This window comes from Neofelis nebulosa, chromosome 4, assembly GCF_028018385.1.
Source record: "Neofelis nebulosa isolate mNeoNeb1 chromosome 4, mNeoNeb1.pri, whole genome shotgun sequence".
Lineage (NCBI taxonomy): Eukaryota > Metazoa > Chordata > Mammalia > Carnivora > Felidae > Neofelis > Neofelis nebulosa.
Window position 1 is genome coordinate 167,229,509 of NC_080785.1, and position 16,059 is coordinate 167,245,567.

General features: G+C 60.1%; 1 protein-coding gene across 4 annotated transcripts; it reads left to right on the forward strand.

Annotated features, from left to right (window-relative positions):
* The first annotated feature begins 8,069 nt into the window (after window positions 1–8,069).
* Window positions 8,070–14,981, forward strand: MATK (megakaryocyte-associated tyrosine kinase). Of its 4 annotated transcripts, none has more exons than XM_058728995.1 (14): window positions 8,070–8,330; window positions 8,825–8,933; window positions 9,680–9,739; window positions 10,050–10,163; window positions 10,274–10,389; window positions 10,475–10,694; window positions 11,103–11,196; window positions 12,513–12,578; window positions 13,287–13,386; window positions 13,465–13,540; window positions 13,641–13,714; window positions 13,884–14,079; window positions 14,368–14,454; window positions 14,548–14,981. In XM_058728995.1, exons 2-14 carry the CDS (start codon window positions 8,892–8,894, stop codon window positions 14,785–14,787), a joined length of 1,485 nt encoding a protein of 494 aa, XP_058584978.1. In that variant the 5' UTR covers window positions 8,070–8,330; window positions 8,825–8,891; the 3' UTR covers window positions 14,788–14,981. The 4 variants fall into 4 exon arrangements, with proteins under 4 accessions (XP_058584978.1, XP_058584977.1, XP_058584980.1 ...); XM_058728994.1 differs by having other exon boundaries at window positions 8,071–8,330; window positions 13,465–13,549; XM_058728997.1 differs by lacking the exon at window positions 8,825–8,933 and having other exon boundaries at window positions 8,073–8,330; window positions 13,465–13,549.
* Window positions 14,982–16,059: the final 1,078 nt, after the last annotated feature.

Below are 16,059 nucleotides of genomic sequence, written 5' to 3' on the forward strand. Positions count from 1 at the left end.
GGACAAGCCCACTGTGGCCCACCCGCCCAGACACTGGACTATTACTCAGCTTTAAAAAGGAAGGGTGTCCTGTCAACCTGCCACCATGTGGACAGACCCGGAGGTCACTGTGCGCAGTGACAGAAGCCAGACACAGAAGGACACGTCCCGCGTGACCCCCTAGAGGAGTCCCGCCCACAGAGACAGAGAGTAGATGGTGGGAGCCAGGGGTGGGGAGTCCGTGCTTCATGGGGACAGGGTCTCAGTCTGGGGAGATGGAAAGTTCTGGACGCAGATGGGGGGGGGGGGGGCGGCTGCACGACAGTGTGAGTGTGCCTGACGCCGCTGAGCTGTGCTCTTGGAGACGGTGAGTTTTACGTCTATTTTAACACACCGGGGAACTTCAGTGCACTGGGTTTTCCCATTACAAAAAGCCTGGAAGTTTCAGAAAAACGAAAGAGTGGAAACGAGGTCGAGTACTATGAACACACGCCGTGTTTCCTTCCTATCTTGTCTCTCGTGCTCTCTCGGTGGCGGGTCGGCTCTTTATACCATTTTGATGCCTGTTTCTTCACGTGACGCTGTCTCAGCTTTGATTCCTCGTTGTTCTGCGTGTGCTTAGACTTTTTCTCATTTAATACTTCCACAGACGTCACAATATGACTTTTTTAATTGTGGTAACACGCATATAAAATTTGCTGCTTTATATCAAAATGTACAACTCAGTGGGTTTTGCTATTTTCGCTGAGATGCGCGACCGTCGCCACCATCTAATTCCAGAACATTCCATCAGCTCAAAAAGACGGCTTGCCCCCATTAGCTGTCACCCTCACCCTCAACCCTCCCCAGCCCCCACGACGTTTCACACACGTGGACTCACGCCCCGTGGGGCCTCTCGTGTCCGGTTCCCTCCCTGAGTGTCGTGTGTTCGGGGTCCGTCCGTGGGGCGGCGGGGGTGGGCGCCTCGCTCCTGCTCGCGGCCGAGGGACGTGCGCGTGTGGGCCGTGTTCTGTTTATGTGTTCATCTATTGGTGGACATTTTCCCCCCACTTTTTTGGCTGAGATGTCATTTTTAATAGATGCATTTTAATAGATCCCACAAAATGAACGTGCCCTAATTTGCTTAACCATCCCCTCCTGTTGGACATTTTCAAGTTATTAACCACGATGCGGCAAACATGCTGTCTTGCACAGTTGGGGTTCTGTCCCTACCTCCATAGATGTCCCAGAATGGAACTTATCGATCAGGGGGCGCGGGCATTTGAAGGCATTTGAAATTTCCACGTGCACGTTTGGAATCCGTCAGAACCTGGCCAGGTTCCCTCTCGTGGTAAACGAAGGAGCCCTGTTCTCCTCTCCCAAGTCGGGACTGTGTCTCCAAAATACTCATCTTCACGTGGCCATGAGTTTGGCAGTTAGGTTTCATTCTGTGACATCTTTTTTTTTTTTTTTTTTTAACGTTTATTTATTATTGAGAGGCAGAGAGACGGAGCATGAGCAGGGGAGGGGCAGAGAGAGGAGGAGACACAGAATCCGAAGCCGGCTCCAGGCTCCGAGCCGTCAGCACAGAGCCCGATGCGGGGCTCGAACTCAAAAACCGTGAGATCACGACCTGAGCCGAGGTCAGACGCTTAACCAACCGAGCCCCCCAGGCGCCCCCACTCTGTGACATCTTGTATCGTGCACTGCTGTTTCAGTGTCTTTTATCCAACCAGCGTTTATTGAACGCCTGGCACGCGCCATGGGCCGTCACTCATGTGGCTTCCCTATGTCTGCCACTGAGAGTGTTGAAATGTATTCAGTATTCAATCAGCACGCACTCCCCAACTTCCTTGGGAGGAACCAAAGCTGAAGCAGCAGCTGTCCCTTCGTGCAGTGAGGGTGACTCCAGGCTCCCGTCTCAGCGTGGCCTTGAACAGACGAGCTGTGGGGTGTCAGGACAGTTCACTTCGCCTCCCCGACCGTCTATAAAATTGGATCAAAACTAGCAGCACCCACCTTGCAGAGCTGGGGGAGAACCCAGGAATAAAGTGGATTTGTCAACACTTGCTGCACGGAAGGTTTCGGCCTCAGGGACACAGGCATGGCGGAGGGCAGGTGTGAAGGTGGAAACCAGCAATCAAGGTGAAGGTCACGCAGGAAACCGTGACCTCTTCAGCTTCCAGAATACGAGCCGCCGGGCTGTGAGAAAAGCCCTACGGCATCACTAGTGTGTGAGGCAGTGACCAGTGCCTTGTACTCGACCCACTCCAATGGCGAGGAGCCTCCTGCCAGCTCTACGTCACTTGCCATAGAGCAAATGTTAGCTAGTGAGAGACTAAAACCCAAAAAGAAAAGGAAAAAAGTAATTTGGAGGGAAGAGACAATAACAACAGAAGAAAGCAGTTGTAGAAACCCCCTTATGCAGGTTATCCTCAGAGAGCTTGTAGAAGATGTGATGGCCAGGAAGCAGGTTTACATTTGCCTTTTGAAAAAGAACTTTAAGGGGTGCACGGCCGGCTCAGTCAGTGGGCGTGCGAGTCTTGATCTCAGGGTCGTGAGTTCGAGCCCCATGTTGGGTGTAGAGATTACTTAAAGATGAGAATCTTAAAAAGGAAAAAGAACATTCAAAGAACTAGAAAGAAGTTGGAAACTCAACCTGGTAGTCAAAATATGGAAATGTTGACAGACTTGGAAGACAAAGTGGAATGAGAAGACAAAAAGAAAAAAAAAGACAGGAGACCAATGTATGATGAAGAAGAAGAGACACCACAGAGGAAGAAATCACCAGTGACATCATCTAAGAAAGTTTGGCAGGAATGGAACACATGACACAGCCCGCCGAAACGTCCAGCGCGACCAGTGAACACAGACGCCCACCAAACCCATGCTTTGAAAGTACAGGATGTGGAGGCTAAGAAGATTGTACAGGCTTCAAAAGAGAGGGCAAACAACGTGACAAGCAGGGGATAAGGAAGCAGGACAGCTTCAGGTTGTTCAACTGCCCAAGGCTAGAATCTGGAAGACACCAGGCAAGGAAGCCAGCCACCACTCGGGATAGTGTCTTCAGTCAAGCCACCGGCCACACGGGGGGGTGGAAGGAAAAGCCTTGAGGGTACACACTCCTGAAATGAGGGCACAGACCAAGAAACAGGGAGACCTAGGACCCCCCCCCAAAAAAAACAGGAGTCACTTCCCAGGAATCCCTAGATGCTGAAGAAGGACCAGGGGTACAGCCGGGCCGCATCTGGCCCTGAGTGGAGAAGTTAGATCCATTGGAAAGGTTGGAGGAGACAGAGTGTCACAGATACACAAAACAAAGGCAATCACTAACTCCAGGCAAATACCAGAACAAGGCCTAGAAAATAAAAGTGCTCCTTAGCAGACATTGCTCCACTGTGAACAAGTTACACATAATAACATAAAGGTCTCCTGCAGGCTCGGCTCCAGAGGTAAGTGATTGATCAAGCCAGAGATGATCCCTGCCCTTGCTCATGGAGCATACATTTTGTCAAGGGGGCAAAGGCACGTCAGGAGGGCAGTCAACAAGAATGAGTAGACGTGGTAACATGTAGTGATTTGGGCTCAGATGGTGGGTGGCCACTATAGGTGGTCAGTAAGGGTCTCTTGGAGGAACCAGAAATGCTGAGAAGGAGCCAAGCTGGAGAGGAGCTGGGGAAAGCACATAGGAGGAGGAGAAAACAGCATGCGCAAAGGCCCCAAGGCCAGGCAGTGCCTGGAACATTTGAGGAACAGCAGGCAGAGGCAGAGGAAGTGGTAGCAAGCCAGCCAAGGGAAGTGGAGGAGGGAGCTGAGAGCAAGAGGTGACAGCAGCCAGACACAGCTGGTGACGTGACGGGCCACCGAGAGGAGCTTGGGTTTATCCTAAGCATAGTGGAGCCATGCAAAGATTTTTTTTTTTTTAATTTTTTATTTATTTTTGAGACAGAGGGAGACAGAGCGTGAGCCGGGGAGGGGCAGAGAGAGAGGGAGACACAGAATCCGAAGCAGGCTCCGGGCTCCGAGCTGTCAGCACAGAGCCCAACGTGGTGCTCAAACCCACAAACCGCGAGATCATGACCTGAGCTGATGTCGGACGCTCGGCCGACTGAGCCGCCCACGCGCCCCATGCCACACAAAGATTTTAAACCAAGAAGTGCTATGGACCTGGTTTACACGTGTTGAACCTACAAGCAGGCTCACCTCCACCTACAGAACAAGAAAGACAAGATGAGGGATGGGGGCAGGCAAACAGGTTCCCCCATCAAAGGCAGGTCCCTCCCGCCTGGCACCCCAAAGCAGTCGCCTTGAGAAGCCCTTCATTCGGCGAGTGGAGAATGGCCCGTCACGCCATGTGCCCAGTTGCAGAGTGAGCGATGCAGCAGTTTTCCTCGAAAGAGCGGAGTGTTCCTCCGCTGAATCCCCCAAGTCCCCTGGCGGGGAGGAGAAAGCTAAATTTAAAGGTGTGCTAATTGGGGCACTCCGATCTGGCCCGGTGCTCCAGCCGAGGATCTTTGGGCCCCCCCCCCCCCGGCAGCTCAGCTGTTCCCACGTCTGGCTGATGCCGTCCTGCCTCACCTACCACCTGGAGAACTCTTTGGGGGTCCGTCGTGGGCCCAACACCTTGCCGTGCAACTGGCCTGTGGGCCCTGGAGCCCGACGGACCGGGGTTGAAAGCGCAGCCCGCCGCTTCCTGTATCCCGGGGTGAGCCCGGGCACCGACTGGGCCTCAGTTGTCTCGTCTGTGAAATGGCTACAATGAAAGTGCTCAGCTCAGGGGGGCCGGTCATTGCTCATTACCTCTCCCCTCCCTTGTACTCGTTGGCTTAAAAAATACGTCCTGAGCCCCTCCTGTGTGCCAGGTTCAGGGGCCACAGCCGTGAATGACACTGTCCAAAACCCCTGGCCCTGGGGAGCTGATGTTCTGGAGAGGCTGCAGCCAGTAGACAACACCACCACCACCACCACAACAAAACGAGTACAATATATGGCCAGTTAGACCATGGTAGCTCCACTGATCTACAAGGGGAGAGGACGTGAAGTGTCAGAAGACTGGAATATTCTGTAGGCGCTGGAATGATGGGTACGTCCGGGGAAGTGTTCCAGGCAGAAGGCACAACTAACGCAAAGGCCCTGAAGTGGGGACATGCCTGGGAACTTTGAGGAGGCTTCCTTGGCCCCTGCTGTAAAGACTACATTTCCCAGCTTCCCCTGCTACTAAAGTTGGCCATGTGGCTAAGTTCCACCCAACGGAATAGAGCAAAGCTGTCACGTGCGTCTTCCAAGAAGAGCCCTTGAAGGGAAGAGGTGTACCTTTCCCTGCCAACTTCCCGCTTCCTGTTGGCTGGAATGCACATGGGAGGGCTGGAGCTTCAGCAGCCATGTTAGCTCAAGAGGTGACAGTTCGTGTGCGGAGAAAGGCAGAGCAACAAGATGGCAGGAGCCTCGGTTCCTGACACTGCCCAGGAGTACATCCCTCAGAGATTAATTTCTGTCTACTTCAAGCCTCCAGCACCCGTGTTCTTCCACCCTGTGTAGCCAGTCCCGATTCAAACTGATGCATTACGTAAGGTGCATGTCCTATGACTCCCCTTGTTCGCCGCCTACATCGATTTTCATCCATATTAGTACAGAATTAAGAAATGTGCCCTGCCTTTGAGAAGTTTACACCCCCACTGAGTGAGTCCGCAGGCCTGACTTACAGCCCCAGCCAGCTGTGCGACCATAGACCAGTAGCTTTGCCTCTCTGGAACTCAGGATTGGCCCCCAAACCGCCAGGAGTTTGGAGAACAGGGGCTTCTGCAAATTGCAACAGCCAACAGAGGAGAGAGGTAGGACGCGAAAAACGGTGAGATTTGAATAAACAAAGAAGGGCCTTCAGGAGGGAAAGCGGGTGGGTCCTCAGGGCTCCTCTGTTGCACGTGTCGGAAGACGGCACCACCCGACCCAGCGGATGGATGGGAGATCTATCAGATCTTGGAAGGGTGCACCCAGGAGCTTCCACTTCTAGCTGGGCTTAGGGCAATCTAATCTGACTCGCCAATTCCACGTCCTAGAGTACGTTCATTTCAACGCCCACCTTCCTGCCCTATTTTCAGTATTAGGAATCCTTTTGCTCGCAAGTGGCAGAAACCCCCTGCAGGAACAACCAAAAAAAGCAGAGTGGTTTCCAACACTAGTCATAGCGTGAACTCGAGGCTCGGCTGGATCCAAGGATTTGAATTCCTCCTTCAGGATTCAGCCTCTGCTTTCTCTGCACTGGCCTCCTTCCCAGGCAGGCTCACGGGCTCAGTCACCAAGGCCAGGTCCACACCCATCACTCGGTGAGACAAGAAAGCTGGTGCCTCCAGCGAGGGGTCTTTTCGGGGCATAGAAGCAGGGTTTTGCTCTGAGAAGGTGGGTGCATCCTAAAAATGGTGCCAGTCGAGATAGGTGTGAGCTGGAGATGCCAACAGGACAAAGGGGAAGGGCATTCTGGGCAGAAGGAGGTGCCAGACTGCTGGGTGCTTTGTGGGAGCAGGAGGTGAGGCCGGGGAGGTCCGTGGGGAGCTGAACGTGAAGAGCTCTGAATGCGATGCTGAGCGTTTTAGGCAGTGGGGAGCTATGGGAGGATTTAGCGCGGGGGAGGGCTACAGTCACATTTTCATCCTTAGCCATGCAGGGGAAGGTGAATGGTGGTAGGTAGCAGGGAGGAAAACTGGAGGCAGCTGGGAAGTCAGGGAGGGGCTTCTGTGTCGCCAGCCTGTACCAGGCGGGGTGGCCTGGCGCGTCAGAGAATTTCTGGAATCAAGCTCGACAGGACTGAAACACGGAGGGTGAGGAGCCCGGGACTGGGTAATTCTGAGGCCCGGCTGGCTTCAGAGTGGTCGAGGGAAAGGGCAAGATCCCCCCCAGCTCCTGGCAGGAGGAGGAGATACTGGCAATGCCACCCCCCGGGGACTGAAAGACCCCTCTAGCCTTTGAGATTCCAAGTGGCCAACTCGTGAATGTCTTTGGGGTTGGGGAGTTGACCCCTCCTGTAGCTCTGACCGAAATACGCCCCGGACTCAAAGCCTATCTCCCTAGAGTCAGGTGCAGCTCAGTGCCCCGTATGCTGGGGGGGGGGGGGGGGGGCTGCACCCCTGGCTGGCCCTTGGAGATTTGGGAACCTGGCACTATCTACTTAAGCCCGTCCCTCTCCAGTCTCAGCACCTTTGGCTCCTCTGATCGCCTCTGGAGTTCGGGACAAGATCCCTGGGGTCCTCGGGAGGATGAAAGCATTACTCAGACAGTATTGTCACAGAGGGAGCAAGCCAGCCCCTTTCAAATCTCTTCCCACCTCTCTGACTGCATCAAGCAGAAAGTCTCCCCGGGGAGCTAGGGCCCCTTAGAGCCCTGTACGTGGGCTCACGTCCCCGCTGAGCAAAAGGAAGGCAGGCCTCCATCATGGGGCCTCCGTCTCAGTGTCTGGTCTGCACCTAACGCTGGGCTGCTGGGCTTCCTGTGGCTATTTTGTTGTGTTTCTATTTCAGGCAAGTGATGATGGTTTCCCATATATGGTGGCCCCAGGACCCAACCGAATGCTGGCTGCAGGGTCTCCAGCCCCGGGTCCACAGCAGGGCCTGTGCCTGTTGCTGGTTGGAGGGTCCCCTTCTGGAACTTTCCCCCTTGGACCTCTTCTCTCCTGTGTAACAGCAAAGGATGGATGGTGCCATTGGTATCGTGTCACATCTCGGTGCTGGGTGAACAGCTGTTGACTCTAGGACCTTGATACATAGAAGTTCCCAGTTGTGGCTCCAAAACAGGGAAGTTTTGTGACTCCGTAAGTGGGCGTCTATTCCCAACAGCCTTCTGGGGTGACATAAGATTACATACAGGACCCAGGATGCTCCTCCCTGGGCGCTGCGGCTTGCTTATCTCCCCAAACGGGCAGCTCACTCTCCCCGTCCCCCCGCCCCCCACGCTCCCCCGCCCCGCGCGCGGCACCCGCTCCAAGGCCTCTGTTTCCCAGGGTGGGCGGGGTGCGCGCCCGAGACACCACGCCACGGCGCGCGACGTGGAGCAGGCGAGCGCCCCGGGCCCCCCGCCCGGGCCGTGCGGGAGGCGCCGGGGGCCGCAGGGGCGGGGCGGGGAGGGGCCGGCGGCGGCGGCGGCGGCGGCGGCGCGCGGAGCAGACCGCAGTGCGGCCGGCGCTAGGACCTGCGGGGGCTTCCCGGGCCGCGGCGCCTCCCGCTCCCCCGCTCCCCCCAGCCCTCCCCCCCGCCCCAAAATGAGGAAACGGAGCAACTTGTTCCAAGTTGTGCAGCCAGGGCTGCCTTGGGGTGCCCAGCCAGCGCTCGGGGGCCCTCCTGGGTGTGGGCGCGGGGCGCGGCCCGGGGGCGCCCCCTGAGCAGGTGAGCCCGGTGGCGGGGGTAAGGGGAGAGACCTTGGGGCAGTGGCGGTGTGTGTCGGGGGGGGGGGGGGCCCGAGGGCCCCGGGGGCGTCCCGGCCGTGCGCTGGAGCAGCCGGTGTGAGCGCCAGTGTGCGCGGCCGGCGTGCGCGGCCGGTACGCGGCTGGGGTAGCGGGTGGTTAGAGGCGATCGGGCGCGGGGCGGGGGGTATTTTTCTGGGTGCGAGTGTGCGCGTCTGCAGGCTCCCGGGTGTGTGTATCCGCGCGTCCACGTGGAGGGATGTTCGCGTGTGGCCGAGATGCGTGTGCGCGGCCCTGCGTGTAGCTCGTGTAGCGCCGGGTGCCCTGGCGGCCCGCGTCTGGCGCCCAGGTGTTCAAGTGCGGGTCCGTGTGTGTGTGTGTGTGTGTGTGTTGGGGGAGACAGGCACACACATCTCTGGATGTCGGAGAGGCTGTTCGTGTGTGCACACGTGTAGACGTGTGCACACCTGTCTCTAGGTGACCGTGCCTTTGCTTGCACACCCGCGTGCCCGTGGGTCCCTGTGTCCACCTGTGTCCAAGCCCCATGTGTTTCTGTGTGTGCTCGTGTGTACATGGATCAGTATGCGTGTGAGTACACAGGGGGCTGGGGATTTACGGGGGGTCAGTACTGGAGAGGCAGAGGTTCATCTCCCAGCCGTCCCCACGGTCCACTCACCTGCTGTGGGGTCGGGCGAGAAAAGCCCTCCCCCCGCAGCAGTAAGAGACCGTGTGTCTGTCCTAGGTTGGCGTTGGGATTGGTGGGGGATCAGAGAGGCTCAGCCGATGGCCAGAGGGGCCCAGGAGGGCTGCATGCCCCCTGTCCCCCCCCCCCCCGACCATCCCGGCCCCACCCTAGGGTCAGGGATAGTGGGGAATGACCTTGAATCATCCTCTGGTTCCTTGCTCTGCCCCTGCCCACTTACCAGAAAAGAGGAAGAACCAAGCTCAGGCAGGCGGCACGGTGTTCCCCACCCACTGAGTGACTGCTGGGGGCTGAGCCAGGCGCTTCCCCCCTCCCCACCATATGGCCCCTTGCTCTGTGCCCACCCTGTGCCTCCGTTTCCCTTTCGGGACCGTGGCGAGGCTAGATTCTCTGGTTTCCTCGCTGATGTTTCGTGGCCGCAACTCTACAAGGAATTCCTGTGGATAAAGACCGCCTCCCCAAAGGGGCTTAGGGAGCCATCACCCGGGACCCCCTATGGGGATGCCCTCCCCCTGTCGCCTCCATCTGGCCCCGGGCTGGAAGGGCTGGAAGTGGTTCGTTAGCAATGGCCCCGGGCCCCAGCCTGGCTCCAGTCTGGGCTCTCCAGCTGGTCTCTGCCCCTCCCCCAGGTGAGCCCCCGCTTCCTCCGTGCCTGGCGCCCCACGTTCGTCTCAGCCAGGATGCCAACGGTGAGCACCCCCACCCCGGGCTGCCTGTGTCTCGCCCCGTGCCCTGCTCAGTCCACACCCACGGGACCTCAGTGCCGTGTCGGGGGCTGTACTCTGACCGTGTCCCCTTCAGCCGGTGCTGCATTTCTGTCACCTTTTCTTCCCGATCTTCCGCCTTCGTAGAAGCAGATGTTTCTATCCTGGCTGCTCCCCCTTTCTTTTGTGTTGTTCTTTCTGCCTCTGCCTTGCTGTCTTTTGCCCAGTTTCCATTTCTTCCTCACCCCTGGCATCTCTCATGCCCTTTTGCCTCCCCCCCCCGCCCCCCCCGCAGAGGCGCTGGGCCCCAGGCACCCAATGCATCACCAAGTGTGAGCACACGCGCCCCAAGCCGGGAGAGCTGGCCTTCCACAAGGGCGACGTGGTCACCATCCTGGAGGCCTGTGAGGTGAGTGGTGGCCTGGGGGCCTGGCGGTGCTCGGGGAGGTGCGTCTCTGCCAGGACCCCCCCCACCACCACCCCCACGCAGACACCGACCCCTGGCTCCCTCCCTGGCAGAGCAAGAGCTGGTACCGTGCCAAGCACCACGCCAGCGGGCAGGAGGGTCTGCTGGCGGCGGGGGCGCTGCGGGAGCGCGAGGCCCTGTCGGCCGACCCCAAGCTCAGCCTCATGCCGTGAGTCGCGGGGCCGCCCGGGGCGGGGGCCGGGGGCCGGAGGGCCTGGGCGGCCTGGTCCAGCGCGCCCTTCCGCCGGCCGCAGGTGGTTCCACGGGAAGATCTCGGGCCAGGAGGCCGTGCGGCAGCTGCAGCCGCCGGAGGACGGGCTGTTCCTGGTGCGCGAGTCCGCGCGGCATCCGGGCGACTACGTGCTGTGCGTGAGCTTCGGCCGCGACGTCATCCACTACCGGGTGCTGCATCGCGACGGCCACCTGACCATCGACGAGGCCGTCTGCTTCTGCAACCTCATGGACATGGTGGAGGTGCGGCCGCCGCGAGGCCCGGGGCCTCCAGAGCCGCGCGGGCACCCCAGGCCCTGCCCCATGCCGGCAGTGGGGGGTGGGCGGGGGGGGGGCTGGTCTCCGTGGACCACCAAGCCCAAGGTGGTCTGAGTCCTCTGGATGCACCTCTGGGGGGCCCCAGGAACCTCCAAGTTGACACTCGTCCAGAGACCACCGCCCCACCTTCCCCAGGATCCTCCTCTGTTTCCTAGCCTGCAGCCTTTCCGTTTCCATGGAAACCAACCCAACTCCTCTGGAGGAAAGGAACCCCCCCCCCCCTTCTCCCCAGCTCCTGCCCGCCCGGTTCAGGGCACAGAATGCAGGGCGTCCCCTCACCGCGGGGCCAGGCTCACGGCTGCCTCTGCCCTGTCCCCCCCCCCCCACACACAGCATTACAGCAAGGACAAGGGGGCCATCTGCACGAAGCTAGTGAAACCCAAGAGGAAGCAGGGCACCAAGTCGGCAGAGGAGGAGCTGGCCAAAGGTAGGGGCCCCTGCCCTCCCGCACCGGGCCCACGGCCAAGGCCGCTGCACACGAGCGGATCGCGGGACCTGGCACGATGAGCAGAGCAGCCGGGGCAGCCCTCGGGGCGGGCAGGAGGGCCCACAGACGCCCACCAGCCCACATGGGGTGAATTCCCACACTTGCTGCTGCTTCCACATCTCTGTCCCCGCCCTGTCACCTGGGCCAGAATCCTGGGCCTGAGCCTGAGCCTCAAGCCACCACCCACCCACCGGCCGTCCAGCCCCAGCCCTAGACCCTTCCACCAGAGCCCTGCCTCTGTGCCCCCAGAGGTGACTTCCTACCATGAAAATCTACCCATATCTCTCCCTTGCCTTCTAGAACCTTCCCTCATGGCTGAGCTGTCTTCCTGGCCTCATCTACAAGGCCCTTCCTTTTTGTCCCCCGTTTCCCTCCTTGTTTCCTCCCGTGCCTCTGTGCTGTTGTGCATTCTTTTCCCTCCCCAAGTACTCTTCCGGCCCCATTTTCATTGAGAAATGACATCCTCAGTGCTCAAGGCCCGAAGCAAATGCCACCCCCACGTCCACGGCCACCCTCTTTGAACCTGACGATCATGTCTCTTTGGAAGCATGTCTCTCCCAGGGAAATCTGGACGTCTTGGGGGTGGCCCTCAGGGGAGGCTGGTGTCACCATGCTTGATCGTGGAGTGGGGCTTTGGGGAGGAAGGGGAGGGAGCCTATGGAACCTAGTAGAGAGGAAGGGGGAACGTAGGCAGTTTTGAGACAAGGCATCAGGGAGGCTGGACTGCAGATGACCACTTAGAGTGCTGGAAGATTCTGGAAGATTCTGGAAGTCTCCAACCTTTACCAGAAGATTCCAGGAACTTTGACAGCCTCCGTGTTTGTGGTATCTTTTGCTGTGTGTCCCTGGGTAGCCAGAGATGAAAAGACTCTAAAGGGAAGAACCCATGGGGTATTGGGAGGGACACAGTCTCCAGGTGGAAGAGAGGGCAGTCCCAGGGCTGCCCCTGGGGCTCCATGGGGCGTTCCTGGAGAGCGAGGCTGGGGCCTTACCCCACCCGCCCCCAACCCTCGTCAGCTCCTTTCCTCAGGTCGGCCTGAGATGGGCAGGCTCTGTTGCTTTCCAGCACTTGAAAACCAGGACCGGGGTGGGGTGTCTCACACAAGCCCTCGGGCCGTTGCTAGGCGTAGTGGCCGCCTGAATGTGTGTCCCTGCCGGGGCGCTGTGGGAGACACCACCGGCCTCTCGCCAGGCGGACCCCCCACGGGAGGGGCTGGTGGAACCCATTCCCCTCTGACCGGGTCTCCACCCCACAGCCGGCTGGTTACTGAACCTACAGCATTTGACGCTGGGTGCGCGGATTGGAGAGGGTGAGTTTGGAGGTAAGTGGGGTCCTGGGTCCGGGGCTGAAGGAAGAGGGGCGGGAGAGATGAATTAATCCACACCCGTGTTAACACCTTCTTGCTGTGAGCCTGTGTCTCCCTCTGTGGCGGGGGTGGGGGGTGGGGGGGTTGGTGACATCAGCTGTGCGGACCAGCAGTCCGTGATCGGTGATCGTGCGCGATGCCTTCACACCTCTGGGCCCTGTACTGGGAATGCCGTTCCTGGAAGCTGTTGTTCTGGAAGGCTCTGGGGCTTAGATCAGGGGTCGGCCTACCTTCTCTGTAAAGGGCCTGGCTTTTCAGGCCAGTCTGTGTCACATCTATTCAGCTCTGCCTTAGTAGCAGGAAAGTTGCTGCAGACACAGGTAAATGAATGGGCCAATAAAACTTTATTTGTGGACACTGAACCGCGAATTTCTTGTCATTTTCATTTGTTGCAAAGTAGTATTTTTCTTGCGACTTTTTTCAAACGTGAAAAAACGTACAAACCACTCCGAGCTTTGTGAGCCTTGCAAAGGCAGGAGGCAGGCCTGGATTTGGCCCACGAGCTGAAGTTTGCAGACCCTACTTAGCTGATTGTCTTTGATCAGCCTGCAGGGGTGAGGGGTTTTCCAGGCCTGGGGACCCACAGCCCTGGCGGTGTGCATGGCGGTCGGTGTGCGTGGGTGTTTGCATCTGATGCCCCCCCCCCCCCCCCCACCGCCACAGCGGTCCTGCAGGGTGAGTACCTGGGACAGAAGGTGGCCGTGAAGAACGTCAAGTGCGATGTGACGGCCCAGGCCTTCCTGGACGAGACGGCGGTCATGACGTGAGTCCTGGGTGGGGGGCGGGCCCCCTGGGAGGGGGGGCCCAGGCGCACCCTCACGGCCCGCCTGCCGGCCCCCAGGAAGATACAGCACAAGAACCTGGTGCGTCTGCTGGGCGTGATCCTGCACCAGGGACTCTACATCGTCATGGAGCACGTGAGCAAGGTGGGGGTGGGGCCCGACGTGGGATCAGGGTTGGGGGGGGGGGGCACCTGAGCAGCCTCGAGCCCCCCAGGCCCACTTCCCTTCCCCACAGGGCAACCTGGTGAACTTTCTACGGACACGAGGCCGGGCCCTCGTGAGCACGCCCCAGCTCCTGCAGTTTTCCTTGTGAGTGGGACTCCCCGGGCGGGGCGGGGAGGGGGCTTTCTAAGGTCAAGGGAAAACTGAGGTGCCAAGTGGGAGGAGCCTGGCCTTGGGAATCTGCGCTCCGGTCACCGAGCACCCCCCGGCCCCGCGCCCCCCCCCCCCCCCCCCCCGTGCTCTGCCCCCGGCCCAGGCACGTGGCTGAGGGCATGGAGTACCTGGAGAGCAAGAAGCTGGTGCACCGAGACCTTGCCGCCCGCAACATCCTCATTTCCGAGGACCTGGTGGCCAAGGTCAGTGACTTTGGCCTGGCCAAAGCCGAGCGGAAGGGGCTGGACTCAAGCCGGCTGCCGGTCAAATGGACGGCGCCCGAGGCTCTCAAACACGGGGTGAGCCCCCCTCCATCCTGGGACCCTTCCTTGTGTGGCCCTATCTGGGCCTCAGTTTCCCCATTTCTGAAACAGTCTTGGGTTCAGTGCCGAGGGCCAGAACAACAAGGACTCCTTACCCCACTGAGTCTATGGGTTCCGCTCAGTGGCGGGGGAGACTCAGAGGGGTCAGTCTATCGGGAGGAGACCAGAGAGGGAAGGTCAGCCCAGGGGGACTTCCTGGAGGAAGCAGGGGCTTTAACAGAAGCCATTAGGGCTCCCTCCTCACCCTGGTCCTGGGCCCCACAGAAGTTCTCCAGCAAGTCGGATGTCTGGAGTTTCGGGGTGCTTCTTTGGGAGGTTTTCTCATACGGCCGGGCTCCATACCCCAAGATGGTGAGTGGGGTCTGGGGGGAGGCGCTGGGTCCCCTGTGAGTCTGGGGACCATGGCCCTGACCCCAGCCGTGCTGGCGTGCCCTCTGCCCACAGTCGCTGAAGGAGGTGTCAGAGGCCGTGGAGAAGGGGTACCGCATGGAGCCCCCCGAGGGCTGCCCGGGCCCCATTCATGCCCTCATGGGCAGCTGCTGGGAGGCTGAGCCTGCCCGCCGGCCGCCCTTCCGGAAACTGGCAGAGAAGCTGGCCCGGGAGCTGCGCAGCACGGGGGCCTCGGCCCCGGTGGGGGGCCAGGACGCGGACAGTTCCTCCTCGCCCCGAGGCCAGGAGCCCTGACCCTGCCCGGTGGGGCCTCAGGCCCCAGAGGACAGAGTAGAGGGTGCGGGGTCGGGGGAACGGGCCAGGCCCGAGAAGGGTCAGGGCCAGCGAGCTGCTCATGTGGCCCAGGTGGGGGGCTCTGGGCAGCCCGTGGACACCAGGGACCCGGGGAGGCGAGGGATTAGAGCCTCCATAAAGACTGGTTCCAAGGACTGTGGGTGTCTGAGTCTCTCTGCGACCCTTGGCGTCCTTCGCCCCAGGGGTTAACACCAGGGCACCCCCGTCACTCAGCCCAGGGCCATCCACCTACCAGTCGTCTGCCTGCTGAGGCCCCCACAGCCGCCGCTGGGGACACAAATCCCCAGGGGTGGAGCCAGGAGAGCCCCCAGGCATCACGGCCACCCCATGGGCCCACTTGTTGCCACCCACGGTCCCCGCTGTGGTGCCCTCACAGCTGCCGTATTCGACCCTTGGGGTCCCCGGCTCAGAGGACCTCGGGAGGCTGCCTGCGGCCACGGAGGCCCACGTCCCACATCGTCTGTGGCTCCTCTGTGCCAGCCTCGCCCCTCAGGGCGGGCACACGGGAGCCCGGGGAGGGTCTGCCACGGCGGTGCAGCCGCCAGCCTGACCCAGTGACTCCAGAGGAGACTGACGGGAAGATGCAGGGGCGGGGGCTCTGGGCTCGCACCCCCAAGTTCCAAGCCTGACACCCCGGCTGTGTGGCCCTGACCCGCCGTGACGAAGCGTCTTGAACTGAGGACAGACACTCCAGGGACAGGGGACATTAGTGCTAAACCCGGGGCCTCTGGGCAAACCTCCCCCCGCCCCCCCCGGGTCCCAGCAGCCTCCTCTACGATCAGGCGTCTTTTCGGGGTGATGGGTGGGGGCCTGAAGACTCACACCGGTCAAGGCTCCGTGCACACAGCCGGTGCCCAGTTATTACCGGGACTGTCCGTCACCCCTTCTCATCGATGTTTCCAGCCAGCTTCTAGGATGCCCGGAGGGGTCTCCGGCCAGGCTGGGGTGGCCGTCGCCCCAGGACCCCTCAAACCAGAGAGGGCAAACCAGACCACAATACACCCTCCCGCTTTGGCTGACCCACCGCTCTTGAGCACGGCCTGAGCCAGGGACTTCCCCAAGGTCACACTGACCTCCTACGGTGCCCCTCCCCCCTCCCCCCCCCCCGAGGTCCCACCCACCCTCCAGCCTCATTTTCCCCACCAGCACCCGAAGGGGCCCAGGGATTTTTCCTGGGGGAGAAATGACGGGTGGGAGGCTGGTGGGGCTGAC